General features: G+C 32.9%; 1 protein-coding gene across 1 annotated transcript in view; it reads right to left on the reverse strand.

Moving 5' to 3' along the window:
• The window catches only part of LOC149784407 (uncharacterized), a 105,941-nt gene that overhangs the window by 22,063 nt on the left and 56,815 nt on the right, over positions 1-27,063 (reverse strand). The window contains exons 10-13 of the mRNA XM_089932986.1: positions 19,406-19,444; positions 13,756-13,794; positions 8,143-8,181; positions 2,517-2,555 (exon numbers count right to left, since the gene is read on the reverse strand). Coding sequence (XP_089789112.1) covers positions 2,517-2,555; positions 8,143-8,181; positions 13,756-13,794; positions 19,406-19,444 — 156 coding nt within the window. The remainder of the gene's footprint in view (positions 1-2,516; positions 2,556-8,142; positions 8,182-13,755; positions 13,795-19,405; positions 19,445-27,063) is intronic.

The raw sequence follows: 27,063 nt of genomic DNA on the forward strand, positions 1-27,063 counted from the left end.
GCGGATATATATTTACTAACAACTTCCATTCCGGTCATATTTTAGAGACATATAATACTTTCTAAATGTGACAGAGACTATTCCTTTTACATACATGGCACCATTGCAAACATTCTCCAATATATTGTCTGTCATAAGAACATAGCCCATACCGCAAATCTAGAGACATCCTTTCTAAACGTGACAATGCAGAGATGGAAATATAAAACGCAACGTTTTCATTTTCATGTAAACCTCACATTTCAGCCGTTGACAATTCTTTGCTAAACATTAATTCAAAACAAGGCGGATATGAATTGAAATACTTTTGGAAGCCTGGCACGCGCTGAGATCAAAACATTTCGATATTATTTCCTTTCCTGTTAAAGACAGAAACAAATATCGACTAAAACAAATTTGTTTCGCAATCCAAGAAACACTTGCAACAAGGATCAATACTTTGCTTAAGACACAGGCCATGACCATATAAATTTACAATATCCGCCCGTATCGCGAAATGTACCTATTGAAGATATTGCGTATTTAAAACATCCCGCATAAAAATTAATACTGGTACTTATTTCCGTAAGTAAACAATGCGTACCCAGACACACACAAACTCACACGCAATCCCTCTCTGCCTCTATCTCCCTCGCATTGGGAAACACGCAAACACGCACACATACATACACACACATGCAAACACGCACACATACACACATACACATTCAAGCACGCACACATATATACAAACACACAAACACACACACACACACAGATATATATATATATATATATATATATATATATATATATATATATATATATATATATATATATACACACATGTATACAATTATCCTTACAGTTTCGACATTCGATACTTCTTCGCACTGAAAAGAAAGATATTTAACAGTTAAATTCATTGCATAACAACATGCAGTTTAAGTTTCAAAATATATTAAACAAAGATATGAACGCTAGCAACGAACACGTACAAATAAGCATTTCACATTTTCAAAAAGGAGAGAATTTCCCTCCGCATTGTGACACTTATCTCTTTACGACATTGCACATTTAGGAAAAGTTATATATTTCAATTTGCTGCATTGCCTAGTGGTTATGTCTATATATATTTTATTCATATTCATTACCTGACATGAGTGTTTGTTAATTTCTTCAAAGATAATCTTCTTTAGATTTTTAATTTTCGAGCATAGGGTAACAAATATTTATTTTCCTGGATTGTATTTTATTCTATTATTTGAATAATTTCCAAATAATGTTGTTTCATTCCTATCCGTCAATATTCCACATTGATCCGCCAGACATCAAGTTTCCGATATTTAAGCATATAATTCATTATTTTACAACTATATTGTCTATTCCACTTTGCTCTGTGATCTACCCCAATAACGTATGAGATATGAAAATGATGAAGATGACATAAACTCTTGGAATTGAGGGATATAAAGGGCCGTCATTAATGGAATGGAATTTATGACCTAATGAAATATTTTATTTTAGTTTCGATTGTATGGATTCAACCATCAGCATATACTACAAAACCAAACATTCTTTCGTTAACAAATATCGTAGAAGCATTCGCTTCATTCATTACAGTGAATTATGTCCATGAACTTGCATGCAAAAGAACGTTGTACAAATTAATTAAATATTGGAACGCTTTGAGATATAAGTTCAAAACGTCTGACACCATGGCAAAGTCATCATATAGTTTCAAATAAATATTCAACCCTGTCAGTACCCAATTCTAGCATCGAGGATAATGACACATCGTACGCGCTAAACATATTAACTTATTAATATTCATCGTCTTGTTGAATAATCCTAAGATGAAAATCATAAAACTTCTAGAGTTGTCATTGGAACACACATTCAGCATTTCAATAAAAAAAATATATACAAGAAAATCGATCAAAGCACGACCAAAAAAAGACACGCAAAAGCAAATGATTCGACAGAACACCAAACGACATTGACCCGCCATTATTGTAACTTTACCTTTCGTGAAACTGCAATGGTAGTAAAATTAACAAAGCACAGAGAGATTTATACAAAAACTGTACAACTCCTCTCTTGTCATATTTTATCCATTGACCATAACTTGTTATTCATCAAGTCAAAACTATGCGGACATGATTTGAAATACTGTTCGAAGTCTGATACATGCAGACATGTAACATTTAAGTTTTATATCCTGTCATATTTGGGACGGAAACCTATCTCGCCTACAAAAAATTTCTTTTGTAATCCAGGAAAAACTTGCAAAAACACATCGACATTTTGTTTAAGACACTGTCCACTACCCATATAATTCTACAATTTTCGCCGGTATCGTGACATTTACCTTTCCATGATATTGCACATTTAAACATCGTGCATAAATATAAATACTGGTATATGTTAGCGATAAGAATCGCATACAAACCCATCCACACACAGACACACATGCAGTTTCTCTGTCTCTGTCTATCTCATATATATTTATATGTATATGAAATGTATATACTTACCTGTAGAATCCCTGTTCCAGATGAGACATTGTATCCGCGCTGAAGAAAAAAAATTAATACCTGTATACATTACCGTAATGAAACACATACATACACACATACAGACACACAACCAAACCATCTGTTTTCTTCTCACTCTCTCCTTCTCGCAAAGATATATATATATATATATATATATATATATATATATATATATATATATATATATATATATATATATATATATATATATATATATATATATATATATATATATCGTATTTAATTACCTTTGAATCCCTTGAATCCCATGTATCCAATCGGACAGGTATAGCGCACTGAAGATATTAATTTATTCAATTTTCGAAATAATTGTCCTTTCTATAATTAATAATGTTGCCTGAAAGAGATCTATATAATGATATCTCAGTGCAAGATTTTGTATCAATAATATCGTTATGTTTAAGTAAATGTGCTAAAATAAAGTCTGGTTTATTTTCTTCTAACTATTCAAGTCCAAATTATCTTCTCTCCACGAATTTCTATTTACACAAGAGTAAGGTTGTCATATTAGCAACATCTACAACGCTTTCTCTCAATCTTGAACTCTCTAACTTAATTAATATATATCATCTTATCGCTTAATAATGTCAAACCTGAAATAAGAATCAGGTTTGTCTTCTTATTCCAACACATATATTTGAATTCATACATGCATATTTCTAAAGCTCACATTACAGACAACGAAATACACACACTATGTTTCTCGTTCCATGAAAACCGCCCATTTCAGCCATTGGCCTTAGCACAATTTGCCAAACACCAAGTCAAAACCAGGTGGACTAGAATTGAAATAATTCTGGAATCCTGACGCGTGCACAGATGAAGATAATTAACGTTTCCTTCCCGTGATCTCTAGCAAAGAAACCTATCGGGCCTACAATAACTTTGTTTCCTGATGCAGGAAACTCTTGTTAACATTACCAAACTCCAGCTTCGAGCTGAAGAAAAATAAATGTAATATTTAAATTCAGTGCACAACACAGTGCAGTTTATGTGTCAAAGGATATAAAACTAGGATAATAACACTTCTTACGAACACGTATAAATAAGCATTTCACAACATTTCCAAAACGATGCAATATCCCTCCGCATCGTGATATTTACCTCTTCATGACATTGTACATTTAGCGAAAGTTAGTGTTATCAATCTGATACATTTCCTAGTCGTTACGTCCATTTCTATTTTATTCAGATTCATTATCTGACAGGGATATTTAATATTTTCTCCAAAGACAATAGTTAGGCTTCCAATTTTCGAGCATATTGTATCAAAGATTTATGTTTCAATATTGCATTTTATTCCAAGATGTGCGTAATGTCCAAACATAAGTCTTTCATTCCTATCTGTCAATATTCGTCATTGATCGGACAGGCATCAAGGTTGGGATATTTAAGCACATAACTCATTGTTCTACAAATTTATTTCCTATTCAACTTTGTTCTGTGATCTACACCAATAAGGTATGAGACATGAAAATGATAATGATGACATAAACTCTTGGAATTGTGGGATATAAATGGACTTCACTATGACGAATATAATTTACGATGTAATGAAATATTTTATTCCAGGCTTGATTGTACGGATTCAAAAGTCAGCATATGCTACAAAATCAACATCCTTTCATTCCCAAATATCAGAAAAAACATTTGCTTTAGTCATTGCCCGGTTAGTAGTGAAGGGGGATACCCTAGCGTCAATGGGAATTAGCATTACAGAACCCCTTGGGACAATCTAGCGTCAATGGAAAATTAACATGGAGAAAAATCGTGGGACAATCTAGCGTCAAGGGAATTTAACATGGGAATAAATCGTGGGACTGTCTAGCGTCAAGAGAAATTTAACATGGGAATAAATCGTGGGACTGTCTAGCGTCAAGGGGAATTGAATATGGGATTTTTTTTTTAAAAAACAATTTTTTTAAATTTAAATTTAATTTTAAAAAAAGGGGTAGGCAGTGGAAAGGCTATCTCTTTTCGAGAAATATGGGGGCCCTGAAAAGGGCCTTTGGGTTTTCTTCTTCTAATTTCTTCTTTTTCTCCACCAAGTTCTTATTTTATCTCCTACACTCTTCTTCCCTTTCTTTTTTTTCTTCTCCTCCTCTTCTTTCTTCTTCTCTTCCTCCTCTTTCTCCTCTTCTTTCTTTCTCTTTTCATTTTCTTCTTCTTTTTCAATTTTTTCGTTCCATTTGCGTATTCTTATTCTTTCCTCTTCATCCTCCTTCTCCTCCTTTATCTCTTTCATGACACCACTAATCTTGTCCTTTGCTTTTCTTAGTTATTAATTTCCATCTTTACACGATGGGGACTATAGGAATAATGATGATGATGATGACATAAACTCTTGGAATTGTGGGATATAAATGGACTTCACTATGACGAATATAATTTACGATGTAATGAAATATTTTATTCCAGGCTTGATTGTACGGATTCAAAAATCAGCATATGCTACAAAATCAACATCCTTTCATTCCCAAATATCAGAAAAAACATTTGCTTAAGTCATTGCCCGGTTCGATAAAAATTTCTTCCTATGATCTTCCGTACAAATGAACGTTGTACAGATTAACTGAAATAGGAACCCTTTCAGATAAAAGTTCTAAAAGGCTGATACCATGACAAAAATAATTATGTAATTTGAAATAAATATTAGCCCCTATCAGTACCCAATCTAAGAATCGAGAATGATGACGCATCGTACGCGCTAAACATATTAACTTATCAATATGCATCGCCTTGTTGTTGAATCATCCTAAAAACATTAAATCATAATGAGGTTAGTTCTCCTATTGGAAAACGCACACACAGCATTAAAATTTAAAAATATAACAAGAAGATAGATATACACACGACTCCAAAAAGACATGCAAAAATAAAGAATTCAGCTGAACACCATATGACTTTGATCCGCCATTATTGTATCTTTACCTGTCATGAAATTGCTTTAGTAGTAAGGTTAATAAAGCACAAGGATACCTATATAAAACTTTTACAACCTCTCTCTTGTCACACATATGATATCGATGCAATCAAACTATGTAAATATGTCGCGTACTTCAAAAGCGACAGAGAGTGCGGATATATATTTACTAACAACTTCCATTCCGGTCATATTTTAGAGACATATAATACTTTCTAAATGTGACAGAGACTATTCCTTTTACATACATGGCACCATTGCAAACATTCTCCAATATATTGTCTGTCATAAGAACATAGCCCATACCGCAAATCTAGAGACATCCTTTCTAAACGTGACAATGCAGAGATGGAAATATAAAACGCAACGTTTTCATTTTCATGTAAACCTCACATTTCAGCCGTTGACAATTCTTTGCTAAACATTAATTCAAAACAAGGCGGATATGAATTGAAATACTTTTGGAAGCCTGGCACGCGCTGAGATCAAAACATTTCGATATTATTTCCTTTCCTGTTAAAGACAGAAACAAATATCGACTAAAACAAATTTGTTTCGCAATCCAAGAAACACTTGCAACAAGGATCAATACTTTGCTTAAGACACAGGCCATGACCATATAAATTTACAATATCCGCCCGTATCGCGAAATGTACCTATTGAAGATATTGCGTATTTAAAACATCCCGCATAAAAATTAATACTGGTACTTATTTCCGTAAGTAAACAATGCGTACCCAGACACACACAAACTCACACGCAATCCCTCTCTGCCTCTATCTCCCTCGCATTGGGAAACACGCAAACACGCACACATACATACACACACATGCAAACACGCACACATACACACATACACATTCAAGCACGCACACATATATACAAACACACAAACACACACACACACACAGATATATATATATATATATATATATATATATATATATATATATATATATATATATACACACATGTATACAATTATCCTTACAGTTTCGACATTCGATACTTCTTCGCACTGAAAAGAAAGATATTTAACAGTTAAATTCATTGCATAACAACATGCAGTTTAAGTTTCAAAATATATTAAACAAAGATATGAACGCTAGCAACGAACACGTACAAATAAGCATTTCACATTTTCAAAAAGGAGAGAATTTCCCTCCGCATTGTGACACTTATCTCTTTACGACATTGCACATTTAGGAAAAGTTATATATTTCAATTTGCTGCATTGCCTAGTGGTTATGTCTATATATATTTTATTCATATTCATTACCTGACATGAGTGTTTGTTAATTTCTTCAAAGATAATCTTCTTTAGATTTTTAATTTTCGAGCATAGGGTAACAAATATTTATTTTCCTGGATTGTATTTTATTCTATTATTTGAATAATTTCCAAATAATGTTGTTTCATTCCTATCCGTCAATATTCCACATTGATCCGCCAGACATCAAGTTTCCGATATTTAAGCATATAATTCATTATTTTACAACTATATTGTCTATTCCACTTTGCTCTGTGATCTACCCCAATAACGTATGAGATATGAAAATGATGAAGATGACATAAACTCTTGGAATTGAGGGATATAAAGGGCCGTCATTAATGGAATGGAATTTATGACCTAATGAAATATTTTATTTTAGTTTCGATTGTATGGATTCAACCATCAGCATATACTACAAAACCAAACATTCTTTCGTTAACAAATATCGTAGAAGCATTCGCTTCATTCATTACAGTGAATTATGTCCATGAACTTGCATGCAAAAGAACGTTGTACAAATTAATTAAATATTGGAACGCTTTGAGATATAAGTTCAAAACGTCTGACACCATGGCAAAGTCATCATATAGTTTCAAATAAATATTCAACCCTGTCAGTACCCAATTCTAGCATCGAGGATAATGACACATCGTACGCGCTAAACATATTAACTTATTAATATTCATCGTCTTGTTGAATAATCCTAAGATGAAAATCATAAAACTTCTAGAGTTGTCATTGGAACACACATTCAGCATTTCAATAAAAAAATATATACAAGAAAATCGATCAAAGCACGACCAAAAAAAGACACGCAAAAGCAAATGATTCGACAGAACACCAAACGACATTGACCCGCCATTATTGTAACTTTACCTTTCGTGAAACTGCAATGGTAGTAAAATTAACAAAGCACAGAGAGATTTATACAAAAACTGTACAACTCCTCTCTTGTCATATTTTATCCATTGACCATAACTTGTTATTCATCAAGTCAAAACTATGCGGACATGATTTGAAATACTGTTCGAAGTCTGATACATGCAGACATGTAACATTTAAGTTTTATATCCTGTCATATTTGGGACGGAAACCTATCTCGCCTACAAAAAATTTCTTTTGTAATCCAGGAAAAACTTGCAAAAACACATCGACATTTTGTTTAAGACACTGTCCACTACCCATATAATTCTACAATTTTCGCCGGTATCGTGACATTTACCTTTCCATGATATTGCACATTTAAACATCGTGCATAAATATAAATACTGGTATATGTTAGCGATAAGAATCGCATACAAACCCATCCACACACAGACACACATGCAGTTTCTCTGTCTCTGTCTATCTCATATATATTTATATGTATATGAAATGTATATACTTACCTGTAGAATCCCTGTTCCAGATGAGACATTGTATCCGCGCTGAAGAAAAAAAATTAATACCTGTATACATTACCGTAATGAAACACATACATACACACATACAGACACACAACCAAACCATCTGTTTTCTTCTCACTCTCTCCTTCTCGCAAAGATATATATATATATATATATATATATATATATATATATATATATATATATATATATATATATATATATATATATATATATATCGTATTTAATTACCTTTGAATCCCTTGAATCCCATGTATCCAATCGGACAGGTATAGCGCACTGAAGATATTAATTTATTCAATTTTCGAAATAATTGTCCTTTCTATAATTAATAATGTTGCCTGAAAGAGATCTATATAATGATATCTCAGTGCAAGATTTTGTATCAATAATATCGTTATGTTTAAGTAAATGTGCTAAAATAAAGTCTGGTTTATTTTCTTCTAACTATTCAAGTCCAAATTATCTTTTCTCCACGAATTTCTATTTACACAAGAGTAAGGTTGTCATATTAGCAACATCTACAACGCTTTCTCTCAATCTTGAACTCTCTAACTTAATTAATATATATCATCTTATCGCTTAATAATGTCAAACCTGAAATAAGAATCAGGTTTGTCTTCTTATTCCAACACATATATTTGAATTCATACATGCATATTTCTAAAGCTCACATTACAGACAACGAAATACACACACTATGTTTCTCGTTCCATGAAAACCGCCCATTTCAGCCATTGGCCTTAGCACAATTTGCCAAACACCAAGTCAAAACCAGGTGGACTAGAATTGAAATAATTCTGGAATCCTGACGCGTGCACAGATCAAGATAATTAACGTTTCCTTCCCGTGATCTCTAGCAAAGAAACCTATCGGGCCTACAATAACTTTGTTTCCTGATGCAGGAAACTCTTGTTAACATTACCAAACTCCAGCTTCGAGCTGAAGAAAAATAAATGTAATATTTAAATTCAGTGCACAACACAGTGCAGTTTATGTGTCAAAGGATATAAAACTAGGATAATAACACTTCTTACGAACACGTATAAATAAGCATTTCACAACATTTCCAAAACGATGCAATATCCCTCCGCATCGTGATATTTACCTCTTCATGACATTGTACATTTAGCGAAAGTTAGTGTTATCAATCTGATACATTTCCTAGTCGTTACGTCCATTTCTATTTTATTCAGATTCATTATCTGACAGGGATATTTAATATTTTCTCCAAAGACAATAGTTAGGCTTCCAATTTTCGAGCATATTGTATCAAAGATTTATGTTTCAATATTGCATTTTATTCCAAGATGTGCGTAATGTCCAAACATAAGTCTTTCATTCCTATCTGTCAATATTCGTCATTGATCGGACAGGCATCAAGGTTGGGATATTTAAGCACATAACTCATTGTTCTACAAATTTATTTCCTATTCAACTTTGTTCTGTGATCTACACCAATAAGGTATGAGACATGAAAATGATAATGATGACATAAACTCTTGGAATTGTGGGATATAAATGGACTTCACTATGACGAATATAATTTACGATGTAATGAAATATTTTATTCCAGGCTTGATTGTACGGATTCAAAAGTCAGCATATGCTACAAAATCAACATCCTTTCATTCCCAAATATCAGAAAAAACATTTGCTTTAGTCATTGCCCGGTTAGTAGTGAAGGGGGATACCCTAGCGTCAATGGGAATTAGCATTACAGAACCCCTTGGGACAATCTAGCGTCAATGGAAAATTAACATGGAGAAAAATCGTGGGACAATCTAGCGTCAAGGGAATTTAACATGGGAATAAATCGTGGGACTGTCTAGCGTCAAGAGAAATTTAACATGGGAATAAATCGTGGGACTGTCTAGCGTCAAGGGGAATTGAATATGGGATTTTTTTTTTAAAAAACAATTTTTTTAAATTTAAATTTAATTTTAAAAAAAGGGGTAGGCAGTGGAAAGGCTATCTCTTTTCGAGAAATATGGGGGCCCTGAAAAGGGCCTTTGGGTTTTCTTCTTCTAATTTCTTCTTTTTCTCCACCAAGTTCTTATTTTATCTCCTACACTCTTCTTCCCTTTCTTTTTTTTCTTCTCCTCCTCTTCTTTCTTCTTCTCTTCCTCCTCTTTCTCCTCTTCTTTCTTCCTCTTTTCATTTTCTTCTTCTTTTTCAATTTTTTCGTTCCATTTGCGTATTCTTATTCTTTCCTCTTCATCCTCCTTCTCCTCCTTTATCTCTTTCATGACACCACTAATCTTGTCCTTTGCTTTTCTTAGTTATTAATTTCCATCTTTACACGATGGGGACTATAGGAATAATGATGATGATGATGACATAAACTCTTGGAATTGTGGGATATAAATGGACTTCACTATGACGAATATAATTTACGATGTAATGAAATATTTTATTCCAGGCTTGATTGTACGGATTCAAAAATCAGCATATGCTACAAAATCAACATCCTTTCATTCCCAAATATCAGAAAAAACATTTGCTTAAGTCATTGCCCGGTTCGATAAAAATTTCTTCCTATGATCTTCCGTACAAATGAACGTTGTACAGATTAACTGAAATAGGAACCCTTTCAGATAAAAGTTCTAAAAGGCTGATACCATGACAAAAATAATTATGTAATTTGAAATAAATATTAGCCCCTATCAGTACCCAATCTAAGAATCGAGAATGATGACGCATCGTACGCGCTAAACATATTAACTTATCAATATGCATCGCCTTGTTGTTGAATCATCCTAAAAACATTAAATCATAATGAGGTTAGTTCTCCTATTGGAAAACGCACACACAGCATTAAAATTTAAAAATATAACAAGAAGATAGATATACACACGACTCCAAAAAGACATGCAAAAATAAAGAATTCAGCTGAACACCATATGACTTTGATCCGCCATTATTGTATCTTTACCTGTCATGAAATTGCTTTAGTAGTAAGGTTAATAAAGCACAAGGATACCTATATAAAACTTTTACAACCTCTCTCTTGTCACACATATGATATCGATGCAATCAAACTATGTAAATATGTCGCGTACTTCAAAAGCGACAGAGAGTGCGGATATATATTTACTAACAACTTCCATTCCGGTCATATTTTAGAGACATATAATACTTTCTAAATGTGACAGAGACTATTCCTTTTACATACATGGCACCATTGCAAACATTCTCCAATATATTGTCTGTCATAAGAACATAGCCCATACCGCAAATCTAGAGACATCCTTTCTAAACGTGACAATGCAGAGATGGAAATATAAAACGCAACGTTTTCATTTTCATGTAAACCTCACATTTCAGCCGTTGACAATTCTTTGCTAAACATTAATTCAAAACAAGGCGGATATGAATTGAAATACTTTTGGAAGCCTGGCACGCGCTGAGATCAAAACATTTCGATATTATTTCCTTTCCTGTTAAAGACAGAAACAAATATCGACTAAAACAAATTTGTTTCGCAATCCAAGAAACACTTGCAACAAGGATCAATACTTTGCTTAAGACACAGGCCATGACCATATAAATTTACAATATCCGCCCGTATCGCGAAATGTACCTATTGAAGATATTGCGTATTTAAAACATCCCGCATAAAAATTAATACTGGTACTTATTTCCGTAAGTAAACAATGCGTACCCAGACACACACAAACTCACACGCAATCCCTCTCTGCCTCTATCTCCCTCGCATTGGGAAACACGCAAACACGCACACATACATACACACACATGCAAACACGCACACATACACACATACACATTCAAGCACGCACACATATATACAAACACACAAACACACACACACACACAGATATATATATATATATATATATATATATATATATATATATATATATATATATATATATATACACACATGTATACAATTATCCTTACAGTTTCGACATTCGATACTTCTTCGCACTGAAAAGAAAGATATTTAACAGTTAAATTCATTGCATAACAACATGCAGTTTAAGTTTCAAAATATATTAAACAAAGATATGAACGCTAGCAACGAACACGTACAAATAAGCATTTCACATTTTCAAAAAGGAGAGAATTTCCCTCCGCATTGTGACACTTATCTCTTTACGACATTGCACATTTAGGAAAAGTTATATATTTCAATTTGCTGCATTGCCTAGTGGTTATGTCTATATATATTTTATTCATATTCATTACCTGACATGAGTGTTTGTTAATTTCTTCAAAGATAATCTTCTTTAGATTTTTAATTTTCGAGCATAGGGTAACAAATATTTATTTTCCTGGATTGTATTTTATTCTATTATTTGAATAATTTCCAAATAATGTTGTTTCATTCCTATCCGTCAATATTCCACATTGATCCGCCAGACATCAAGTTTCCGATATTTAAGCATATAATTCATTATTTTACAACTATATTGTCTATTCCACTTTGCTCTGTGATCTACCCCAATAACGTATGAGATATGAAAATGATGAAGATGACATAAACTCTTGGAATTGAGGGATATAAAGGGCCGTCATTAATGGAATGGAATTTATGACCTAATGAAATATTTTATTTTAGTTTCGATTGTATGGATTCAACCATCAGCATATACTACAAAACCAAACATTCTTTCGTTAACAAATATCGTAGAAGCATTCGCTTCATTCATTACAGTGAATTATGTCCATGAACTTGCATGCAAAAGAACGTTGTACAAATTAATTAAATATTGGAACGCTTTGAGATATAAGTTCAAAACGTCTGACACCATGGCAAAGTCATCATATAGTTTCAAATAAATATTCAACCCTGTCAGTACCCAATTCTAGCATCGAGGATAATGACACATCGTACGCGCTAAACATATTAACTTATTAATATTCATCGTCTTGTTGAATAATCCTAAGATGAAAATCATAAAACTTCTAGAGTTGTCATTGGAACACACATTCAGCATTTCAATAAAAAAAATATATACAAGAAAATCGATCAAAGCACGACCAAAAAAAGACACGCAAAAGCAAATGATTCGACAGAACACCAAACGACATTGACCCGCCATTATTGTAACTTTACCTTTCGTGAAACTGCAATGGTAGTAAAATTAACAAAGCACAGAGAGATTTATACAAAAACTGTACAACTCCTCTCTTGTCATATTTTATCCATTGACCATAACTTGTTATTCATCAAGTCAAAACTATGCGGACATGATTTGAAATACTGTTCGAAGTCTGATACATGCAGACATGTAACATTTAAGTTTTATATCCTGTCATATTTGGGACGGAAACCTATCTCGCCTACAAAAAATTTCTTTTGTAATCCAGGAAAAACTTGCAAAAACACATCGACATTTTGTTTAAGACACTGTCCACTACCCATATAATTCTACAATTTTCGCCGGTATCGTGACATTTACCTTTCCATGATATTGCACATTTAAACATCGTGCATAAATATAAATACTGGTATATGTTAGCGATAAGAATCGCATACAAACCCATCCACACACAGACACACATGCAGTTTCTCTGTCTCTGTCTATCTCATATATATTTATATGTATATGAAATGTATATACTTACCTGTAGAATCCCTGTTCCAGATGAGACATTGTATCCGCGCTGAAGAAAAAAAATTAATACCTGTATACATTACCGTAATGAAACACATACATACACACATACAGACACACAACCAAACCATCTGTTTTCTTCTCACTCTCTCCTTCTCGCAAAGATATATATATATATATATATATATATATATATATATATATATATATATATATATATATATATATATATATATATATATATATATATATATATATATATATATATATATCGTATTTAATTACCTTTGAATCCCTTGAATCCCATGTATCCAATCGGACAGGTATAGCGCACTGAAGATATTAATTTATTCAATTTTCGAAATAATTGTCCTTTCTATAATTAATAATGTTGCCTGAAAGAGATCTATATAATGATATCTCAGTGCAAGATTTTGTATCAATAATATCGTTATGTTTAAGTAAATGTGCTAAAATAAAGTCTGGTTTATTTTCTTCTAACTATTCAAGTCCAAATTATCTTCTCTCCACGAATTTCTATTTACACAAGAGTAAGGTTGTCATATTAGCAACATCTACAACGCTTTCTCTCAATCTTGAACTCTCTAACTTAATTAATATATATCATCTTATCGCTTAATAATGTCAAACCTGAAATAAGAATCAGGTTTGTCTTCTTATTCCAACACATATATTTGAATTCATACATGCATATTTCTAAAGCTCACATTACAGACAACGAAATACACACACTATGTTTCTCGTTCCATGAAAACCGCCCATTTCAGCCATTGGCCTTAGCACAATTTGCCAAACACCAAGTCAAAACCAGGTGGACTAGAATTGAAATAATTCTGGAATCCTGACGCGTGCACAGATGAAGATAATTAACGTTTCCTTCCCGTGATCTCTAGCAAAGAAACCTATCGGGCCTACAATAACTTTGTTTCCTGATGCAGGAAACTCTTGTTAACATTACCAAACTCCAGCTTCGAGCTGAAGAAAAATAAATGTAATATTTAAATTCAGTGCACAACACAGTGCAGTTTATGTGTCAAAGGATATAAAACTAGGATAATAACACTTCTTACGAACACGTATAAATAAGCATTTCACAACATTTCCAAAACGATGCAATATCCCTCCGCATCGTGATATTTACCTCTTCATGACATTGTACATTTAGCGAAAGTTAGTGTTATCAATCTGATACATTTCCTAGTCGTTACGTCCATTTCTATTTTATTCAGATTCATTATCTGACAGGGATATTTAATATTTTCTCCAAAGACAATAGTTAGGCTTCCAATTTTCGAGCATATTGTATCAAAGATTTATGTTTCAATATTGCATTTTATTCCAAGATGTGCGTAATGTCCAAACATAAGTCTTTCATTCCTATCTGTCAATATTCGTCATTGATCGGACAGGCATCAAGGTTGGGATATTTAAGCACATAACTCATTGTTCTACAAATTTATTTCCTATTCAACTTTGTTCTGTGATCTACACCAATAAGGTATGAGACATGAAAATGATGATGATGACATAAACTCTTGGAATTGTGGGATATAAATGGACTTCACTATGACGAATATAATTTACGATGTAATGAAATATTTTATTCCAGGCTTGATTGTACGGATTCAAAAGTCAGCATATGCTACAAAATCAACATCCTTTCATTCCCAAATATCAGAAAAAACATTTGCTTTAGTCATTGCCCGGTTAGTAGTGAAGGGGGATACCCTAGCGTCAATGGGAATTAGCATTACAGAACCCCTTGGGATAATCTAGCGTCAATGGAAAATTAACATGGAGAAAAATCGTGGGACAATCTAGCGTCAAGGGAATTTAACATGGGAATAAATCGTGGGACTGTCTAGCGTCAAGGGAAATTTAACATGGGAATAAATCGTGGGACTGTCTAGCGTCAAGGGGAATTGAATATGGGATTTTTTTTTTAAAAAAACAATTTTTTTAAATTTAAATTTAATTTTTAAAAAAGGGGTAGGCAGTGGAAAGGCTATCTCTTTTCGAGAAATATGGGGGCCCTGAAAAGGGCCTTTGGGTTTTCTTCTTCTAATTTCTTCTTTTTCTCCACCAAGTTCTTATTTTATCTCCTACACTCTTCTTCCCTTTCTTTTTTTTCTTCTCCTCCTCTTCTTTCTTCTTCTCTTCCTCCTCTTTCTCCTCTTCTTTCTTCCTCTTTTCATTTTCTTCTTCTTTTTCAATTTTTTCGTTCCATTTGCGTATTCTTATTCTTTCCTCTTCATCCTCCTTCTCCTCCTTTATCTCTTTCATGACACCACTAATCTTTTCCTTTGCTTTTCTTAGTTATTAATTTCCATCTTTACACGATGGGGACTATAGGAATAATGATGATGATGATGACATAAACTCTTGGAATTGTGGGATATAAATGGACTTCACTATGACGAATATAATTTACGATGTAATGAAATATTTTATTCCAGGCTTGATTGTACGGATTCAAAAATCAGCATATGCTACAAAATCAACATCCTTTCATTCCCAAATATCAGAAAAAACATTTGCTTAAGTCATTGCCCGGTTCGATAAAAATTTCTTCCTATGATCTTCCGTACAAATGAACGTTGTACAGATTAACTGAAATAGGAACCCTTTCAGATAAAAGTTCTAAAAGGCTGATACCATGACAAAAATAATTATGTAATTTGAAATAAATATTAGCCCCTATCAGTACCCAATCTAAGAATCGAGAATGATGACGCATCGTACGCGCTAAACATATTAACTTATCAATATGCATCGCCTTGTTGTTGAATCATCCTAAAAACATTAAATCATAATGAGGTTAGTTCTCCTATTGGAAAACGCACACACAGCATTAAAATTTAAAAATATAACAAGAAGATAGATATACACACGACTCCAAAAAGACATGCAAAAATAAAGAATTCAGCTGAACACCATATGACTTTGATCCGCCATTATTGTATCTTTACCTGTCATGAAATTGCTTTAGTAGTAAGGTTAATAAAACACAAGGATACCTATATAAAACTTTTACAACCTCTCTCTTGTCACACATATGATATCGATGCAATCAAACTATGTAAATATGTCGCGTACTTCAAAAGCGACAGAGAGTGCGGATATATATTTACTAACAACTTCCATTCCGGTCATATTTTAGAGACATATAATACTTTCTAAATGTGACAGAGACTATTCCTTTTACATACATGGCACCATTGCAAACATTCTCCAATATATTGTCTGTCATAAGAACATAGCCCATACCGCAAATCTAGAGACATCCTTTCTAAACGTGACAATGCAGAGATGGAAATATAAAACGCAACGTTTTCATTTTCATGTAAACCTCACATTTCAGCCGTTGACAATTCTTTGCTAAACATTAATTCAAAACAAGGCGGATATGAATTGAAATACTTTTGGAAGCCTGGCACGCGCTGAGATCAAAACATTTCGATATTATTTCCTTTCCTGTTAAAGACAGAAACAAATATCGACTAAAACAAATTTGTTTCGCAATCCAAGAAACACTTGCAACAAGGATCAATACTTTGCTTAAGACACAGGCCATGACCATATAAATTTACAATATCCGCCCGTATCGCGAAATGTACCTATTGAAGATATTGCGTATTTAAAACATCCCGCATAAAAATTAATACTGGTACTTATTTCCGTAAGTAAACAATGCGTACCCAGACACACACAAACTCACACGCAATCCCTCTCTGCCTCTATCTCCCTCGCATTGGGAAACACGCAAACACGCACACATACATACACACACATGCAAACACGCACACATACACACATACACATTCAAGCACGCACACATATATACAAACACACAAACACACACACACACACAGATATATATATATATATATATATATATATATATATATATATATATATATATATATATATATATATATATATACACACATGTATACAATTATCCTTACAGTTTCGACATTCGATACTTCTTCGCACTGAAAAGAAAGATATTTAACAGTTAAATTCATTGCATAACAACATGCAGTTTAAGTTTCAAAATATATTAAACAAAGATATGAACGCTAGCAACGAACACGTACAAATAAGCATTTCACATTTTCAAAAAGGAGAGAATTTCCCTCCGCATTGTGACACTTATCTCTTTACGACATTGCACATTTAGGAAAAGTTATATATTTCAATTTGCTGCATTGCCTAGTGGTTATGTCTATATATATTTTATTCATATTCATTACCTGACATGAGTGTTTGTTAATTTCTTCAAAGATAATCTTCTTTAGATTTTTAATTTTCGAGCATAGGGTAACAAATATTTATTTTCCTGGATTGTATTTTATTCTATTATTTGAATAATTTCCAAATAATGTTGTTTCATTCCTATCCGTCAATATTCCACATTGATCCGCCAGACATCAAGTTTCCGATATTTAAGCATATAATTCATTATTTTACAACTATATTGTCTATTCCACTTTGCTCTGTGATCTACCCCAATAACGTATGAGATATGAAAATGATGAAGATGACATAAACTCTTGGAATTGAGGGATATAAAGGGCCGTCATTAATGGAATGGAATTTATGACCTAATGAAATATTTTATTTTAGTTTCGATTGTATGGATTCAACCATCAGCATATACTACAAAACCAAACATTCTTTCGTTAACAAATATCGTAGAAGCATTCGCTTCATTCATTACAGTGAATTATGTCCATGAACTTGCATGCAAAAGAACGTTGTACAAATTAATTAAATATTGGAACGCTTTGAGATATAAGTTCAAAACGTCTGACACCATGGCAAAGTCATCATATAGTTTCAAATAAATATTCAACCCTGTCAGTACCCAATTCTAGCATCGAGGATAATGACACATCGTACGCGCTAAACATATTAACTTATTAATATTCATCGTCTTGTTGAATAATCCTAAGATGAAAATCATAAAACTTCTAGAGTTGTCATTGGAACACACATTCAGCATTTCAATAAAAAAAATATATACAAGAAAATCGATCAAAGCACGACCAAAAAAAGACACGCAAAAGCAAATGATTCGACAGAACACCAAACGACATTGACCCGCCATTATTGTAACTTTACCTTTCGTGAAACTGCAATGGTAGTAAAATTAACAAAGCACAGAGAGATTTATACAAAAACTGTACAACTCCTCTCTTGTCATATTTTATCCATTGACCATAACTTGTTATTCATCAAGTCAAAACTATGCGGACATGATTTGAAATACTGTTCGAAGTCTGATACATGCAGACATGTAACATTTAAGTTTTATATCCTGTCATATTTGGGACGGAAACCTATCTCGCCTACAAAAAATTTCTTTTGTAATCCAGGAAAAACTTGCAAAAACACATCGACATTTTGTTTAAGACACTGTCCACTACCCATATAATTCTACAATTTTCGCCGGTATCGTGACATTTACCTTTCCATGATATTGCACATTTAAACATCGTGCATAAATATAAATACTGGTATATGTTAGCGATAAGAATCGCATACAAACCCATCCACACACAGACACACATGCAGTTTCTCTGTCTCTGTCTATCTCATATATATTTATATGTATATGAAATGTATATACTTACCTGTAGAATCCCTGTTCCAGATGAGACATTGTATCCGCGCTGAAGAAAAAAAATTAATACCTGTATACATTACCGTAATGAAACACATACATACACACATACAGACACACAACCAAACCATCTGTTTTCTTCTCACTCTCTCCTTCTCGCAAAGATATATATATATATATATATATATATATATATATATATATATATATATATATATATATATATATATATATATATATATATATATATATATATATATATATATATATATCGTATTTAATTACCTTTGAATCCCTTGAATCCCATGTATCCAATCGGACAGGTATAGCGCACTGAAGATATTAATTTATTCAATTTTCGAAATAATTGTCCTTTCTATAATTAATAATGTTGCCTGAAAGAGATCTATATAATGATATCTCAGTGCAAGATTTTGTATCAATAATATCGTTATGTTTAAGTAAATGTGCTAAAATAAAGTCTGGTTTATTTTCTTCTAACTATTCAAGTCCAAATTATCTTTTCTCCACGAATTTCTATTTACACAAGAGTAAGGTTGTCATATTAGCAACATCTACAACGCTTTCTCTCAATCTTGAACTCTCTAACTTAATTAATATATATCATCTTATCGCTTAATAATGTCAAACCTGAAATAAGAATCAGGTTTGTCTTCTTATTCCAACACATATATTTGAATTCATACATGCATATTTCTAAAGCTCACATTACAGACAACGAAATACACACACTATGTTTCTCGTTCCATGAAAACCGCCCATTTCAGCCATTGGCCTTAGCACAATTTGCCAAACACCAAGTCAAAACCAGGTGGACTAGAATTGAAATAATTCTGGAATCCTGACGCGTGCACAGATCAAGATAATTAACGTTTCCTTCCCGTGATCTCTAGCAAAGAAACCTATCGGGCCTACAATAACTTTGTTTCCTGATGCAGGAAACTCTTGTTAACATTACCAAACTCCAGCTTCGAGCTGAAGAAAAATAAATGTAATATTTAAATTCAGTGCACAACACAGTGCAGTTTATGTGTCAAAGGATATAAAACTAGGATAATAACACTTCTTACGAACACGTATAAATAAGCATTTCACAACATTTCCAAAACGATGCAATATCCCTCCGCATCGTGATATTTACCTCTTCATGACATTGTACATTTAGCGAAAGTTAGTGTTATCAATCTGATACATTTCCTAGTCGTTACGTCCATTTCTATTTTATTCAGATTCATTATCTAACAGGGATATTTAATATTTTCTCCAAAGACAATAGTTAGGCTTCCAATTTTCGAGCATATTGTATCAAAGATTTATGTTTCAATATTGCATTTTATTCCAAGATGTGCGTAATGTCCAAACATAAGTCTTTCATTCCTATCTGTCAATATTCGTCATTGATCGGACAGGCATCAAGGTTGGGATATTTAAGCACATAACTCATTGTTCTACAAATTTATTTCCTATTCAACTTTGTTCTGTGATCTACACCAATAAGGTATGAGACATGAAAATGATGATGATGACATAAACTCTTGGAATTGTGGGATATAAATGGACTTCACTATGACGAATATAATTTACGATGTAATGAAATATTTTATTCCAGGCTTGATTGTACGGATTCAAAAGTCAGCATATGCTACAAAATCAACATCCTTTCATTCCCAAATATCAGAAAAAACATTTGCTTTAGTCATTGCCCGGTTAGTAGTGAAGGGGGATACCCTAGCGTCAATGGGAATTAGCATTACAGAACCCCTTGGGATAATCTAGCGTCAATGGAAAATTAACATGGAGAAAAATCGTGGGACAATCTAGCGTCAAGGGAATTTAACATGGGAATAAATCGTGGGACTGTCTAGCGTCAAGGGAAATTTAACATGGGAATAAATCGTGGGACTGTCTAGCGTCAAGGGGAATTGAATATGGGATTTTTTTTTTAAAAAAACAATTTTTTTAAATTTAAATTTAATTTTTAAAAAAGGGGTAGGCAGTGGAAAGGCTATCTCTTTTCGAGAAATATGGGGGCCCTGAAAAGGGCCTTTGGGTTTTCTTCTTCTAATTTCTTCTTTTTCTCCACCAAGTTCTTATTTTATCTCCTACACTCTTCTTCCCTTTCTTTTTTTTCTTCTCCTCCTCTTCTTTCTTCTTCTCTTCCTCCTCTTTCTCCTCTTCTTTCTTCCTCTTTTCATTTTCTTCTTCTTTTTCAATTTTTTCGTTCCATTTGCGTATTCTTATTCTTTCCTCTTCATCCTCCTTCTCCTCCTTTATCTCTTTCATGACACCACTAATCTTTTCCTTTGCTTTTCTTAGTTATTAATTTCCATCTTTACACGATGGGGACTATAGGAATAATGATGATGATGATGACATAAACTCTTGGAATTGTGGGATATAAATGGACTTCACTATGACGAATATAATTTACGATGTAATGAAATATTTTATTCCAGGCTTGATTGTACGGATTCAAAAATCAGCATATGCTACAAAATCAACATCCTTTCATTCCCAAATATCAGAAAAAACATTTGCTTAAGTCATTGCCCGGTTCGATAAAAATTTCTTCCTATGATCTTCCGTACAAATGAACGTTGTACAGATTAACTGAAATAGGAACCCTTTCAGATAAAAGTTCTAAAAGGCTGATACCATGACAAAAATAATTATGTAATTTGAAATAAATATTAGCCCCTATCAGTACCCAATCTAAGAATCGAGAATGATGACGCATCGTACGCGCTAAACATATTAACTTATCAATATGCATCGCCTTGTTGTTGAATCATCCTAAAAACATTAAATCATAATGAGGTTAGTTCTCCTATTGGAAAACGCACACACAGCATTAAAATTTAAAAATATAACAAGAAGATAGATATACACACGACTCCAAAAAGACATGCAAAAATAAAGAATTCAGCTGAACACCATATGACTTTGATCCGCCATTATTGTATCTTTACCTGTCATGAAATTGCTTTAGTAGTAAGGTTAATAAAACACAAGGATACCTATATAAAACTTTTACAACCTCTCTCTTGTCACACATATGATATCGATGCAATCAAACTATGTAAATATGTCGCGTACTTCAAAAGCGACAGAGAGTGCGGATATATATTTACTAACAACTTCCATTCCGGTCATATTTTAGAGACATATAATACTTTCTAAATGTGACAGAGACTATTCCTTTTACATACATGGCACCATTGCAAACATTCTCCAATATATTGTCTGTCATAAGAACATAGCCCATACCGCAAATCTAGAGACATCCTTTCTAAACGTGACAATGCAGAGATGGAAATATAAAACGCAACGTTTTCATTTTCATGTAAACCTCACATTTCAGCCGTTGACAATTCTTTGCTAAACATTAATTCAAAACAAGGCGGATATGAATTGAAATACTTTTGGAAGCCTGGCACGCGCTGAGATCAAAACATTTCGATATTATTTCCTTTCCTGTTAAAGACAGAAACAAATATCGACTAAAACAAATTTGTTTCGCAATCCAAGAAACACTTGCAACAAGGATCAATACTTTGCTTAAGACACAGGCCATGACCATATAAATTTACAATATCCGCCCGTATCGCGAAATGTACCTATTGAAGATATTGCGTATTTAAAACATCCCGCATAAAAATTAATACTGGTACTTATTTCCGTAAGTAAACAATGCGTACCCAGACACACACAAACTCACACGCAATCCCTCTCTGCCTCTATCTCCCTCGCATTGGGAAACACGCAAACACGCACACATACATACACACACATGCAAACACGCACACATACACACATACACATTCAAGCACGCACACATATATACAAACACACAAACACACACACACACACAGATATATATGTATATATATATATATATATATATATATATATATATATATATATACACACATGTATACAATTATCCTTACAGTTTCGACATTCGATACTTCTTCGCACTGAAAAGAAAGATATTTAACAGTTAAATTCATTGCATAACAACATGCAGTTTAAGTTTCAAAATATATTAAACAAAGATATGAACGCTAGCAACGAACACGTACAAATAAGCATTTCACATTTTCAAAAAGGAGAGAATTTCCCTCCGCATTGTGACACTTATCTCTTTACGACATTGCACATTTAGGAAAAGTTATATATTTCAATTTGCTGCATTGCCTAGTGGTTATGTCTATATATATTTTATTCATATTCATTACCTGACATGAGTGTTTGTTAATTTCTTCAAAGATAATCTTCTTTAGATTTTTAATTTTCGAGCATAGGGTAACAAATATTTATTTTCCTGGATTGTATTTTATTCTATTATTTGAATAATTTCCAAATAATGTTGTTTCATTCCTATCCGTCAATATTCCACATTGATCCGCCAGACATCAAGTTTCCGATATTTAAGCATATAATTCATTATTTTACAACTATATTGTCTATTCCACTTTGCTCTGTGATCTACCCCAATAACGTATGAGATATGAAAATGATGAAGATGACATAAACTCTTGGAATTGAGGGATATAAAGGGCCGTCATTAATGGAATGGAATTTATGACCTAATGAAATATTTTATTTTAGTTTCGATTGTATGGATTCAACCATCAGCATATACTACAAAACCAAACATTCTTTCGTTAACAAATATCGTAGAAGCATTCGCTTCATTCATTACAGTGAATTATGTCCATGAACTTGCATGCAAAAGAACGTTGTACAAATTAATTAAATATTGGAACGCTTTGAGATATAAGTTCAAAACGTCTGACACCATGGCAAAGTCATCATATAGTTTCAAATAAATATTCAACCCTGTCAGTACCCAATTCTAGCATCGAGGATAATGACACATCGTACGCGCTAAACATATTAACTTATTAATATTCATCGTCTTGTTGAATAATCCTAAGATGAAAATCATAAAACTTCTAGAGTTGTCATTGGAACACACATTCAGCATTTCAATAAAAAAAATATATACAAGAAAATCGATCAAAGCACGACCAAAAAAAGACACGCAAAAGCAAATGATTCGACAGAACACCAAACGACATTGACCCGCCATTATTGTAACTTTACCTTTCGTGAAACTGCAATGGTAGTAAAATTAACAAAGCACAGAGAGATTTATACAAAAACTGTACAACTCCTCTCTTGTCATATTTTATCCATTGACCATAACTTGTTATTCATCAAGTCAAAACTATGCGGACATGATTTGAAATACTGTTCGAAGTCTGATACATGCAGACATGTAACATTTAAGTTTTATATCCTGTCATATTTGGGACGGAAACCTATCTCGCCTACAAAAAATTTCTTTTGTAATCCAGGAAAAACTTGCAAAAACACATCGACATTTTGTTTAAGACACTGTCCACTACCCATATAATTCTACAATTTTCGCCGGTATCGTGACATTTACCTTTCCATGATATTGCACATTTAAACATCGTGCATAAATATAAATACTGGTATATGTTAGCGATAAGAATCGCATACAAACCCATCCACACACAGACACACATGCAGTTTCTCTGTCTCTGTCTATCTCATATATATTTATATGTATATGAAATGTATATACTTACCTGTAGAATCCCTGTTCCAGATGAGACATTGTATCCGCGCCGAAGAAAAAAAATTAATACCTGTATACATTACCGTAATGAAACACATACATACACACATACAGACACACAACCAAACCATCTGTTTTCTTCTCACTCTCTCCTTCTCGCAAAGATATATATATATATATATATATATATATATATATATATATATATATATATATATATATCGTATTTAATTACCTTTGAATCCCTTGAATCCCATGTATCCAATCGGACAGGTATAGCGCACTGAAGATATTAATTTATTCAATTTTCGAAATAATTGTCCTTTCTATAATTAATAATGTTGCCTGAAAGAGATCTATATAATGATATCTCAGTGCAAGATTTTGTATCAATAATATCGTTATGTTTAAGTAAATGTGCTAAAATAAAGTCTGGTTTATTTTCTTCTAACTATTCAAGTCCAAATTATCTTTTCTCCACGAATTTCTATTTACACAAGAGTAAGGTTGTCATATTAGCAACATCTACAACGCTTTCTCTCAATCTTGAACTCTCTAACTTAATTAATATATATCATCTTATCGCTTAATAATGTCAAACCTGAAATAAGAATCAGGTTTGTCTTCTTATTCCAACACATATATTTGAATTCATACATGCATATTTCTAAAGCTCACATTACAGACAACGAAATACACACACTATGTTTCTCGTTCCATGAAAACCGCCCATTTCAGCCATTGGCCTTAGCACAATTTGCCAAACACCAAGTCAAAACCAGGTGGACTAGAATTGAAATAATTCTGGAATCCTGACGCGTGCACAGATCAAGATAATTAACGTTTCCTTCCCGTGATCTCTAGCAAAGAAACCTATCGGGCCTACAATAACTTTGTTTCCTGATGCAGGAAACTCTTGTTAACATTACCAAACTCCAGCTTCGAGCTGAAGAAAAATAAATGTAATATTTAAATTCAGTGCACAACACAGTGCAGTTTATGTGTCAAAGGATATAAAACTAGGATAATAACACTTCTTACGAACACGTATAAATAAGCATTTCACAACATTTCCAAAACGATGCAATATCCCTCCGCATCGTGATATTTACCTCTTCATGACATTGTACATTTAGCGAAAGTTAGTGTTATCAATCTGATACATTTCCTAGTCGTTACGTCCATTTCTATTTTATTCAGATTCATTATCTGACAGGGATATTTAATATTTTCTCCAAAGACAATAGTTAGGCTTCCAATTTTCGAGCATATTGTATCAAAGATTTATGTTTCAATATTGCATTTTATTCCAAGATGTGCGTAATGTCCAAACATAAGTCTTTCATTCCTATCTGTCAATATTCGTCATTGATCGGACAGGCATCAAGGTTGGGATATTTAAGCACATAACTCATTGTTCTACAAATTTATTTCCTATTCAACTTTGTTCTGTGATCTACACCAATAAGGTATGAGACATGAAAATGATGATGATGACATAAACTCTTGGAATTGTGGGATATAAATGGACTTCACTATGACGAATATAATTTACGATGTAATGAAATATTTTATTCCAGGCTTGATTGTACGGATTCAAAAGTCAGCATATGCTACAAAATCAACATCCTTTCATTCCCAAATATCAGAAAAAACATTTGCTTTAGTCATTGCCCGGTTAGTAGTGAAGGGGGATACCCTAGCGTCAATGGGAATTAGCATTACAGAACCCCTTGGGATAATCTAGCGTCAATGGAAAATTAACATGGAGAAAAATCGTGGGACAATCTAGCGTCAAGGGAATTTAACATGGGAATAAATCGTGGGACTGTCTAGCGTCAAGGGAAATTTAACATGGGAATAAATCGTGGGACTGTCTAGCGTCAAGGGGAATTGAATATGGGATTTTTTTTTTAAAAAAACAATTTTTTTAAATTTAAATTTAATTTTTAAAAAAGGGGTAGGCAGTGGAAAGGCTATCTCTTTTCGAGAAATATGGGGGCCCTGAAAAGGGCCTTTGGGTTTTCTTCTTCTAA

This window comes from Sinohyriopsis cumingii, chromosome 14 (assembly GCF_028554795.1).
Source record: "Sinohyriopsis cumingii isolate HCF-2022 chromosome 14, ASM2855479v2, whole genome shotgun sequence".
NCBI classification, from domain to species: domain Eukaryota; kingdom Metazoa; phylum Mollusca; class Bivalvia; order Unionida; family Unionidae; genus Sinohyriopsis; species Sinohyriopsis cumingii.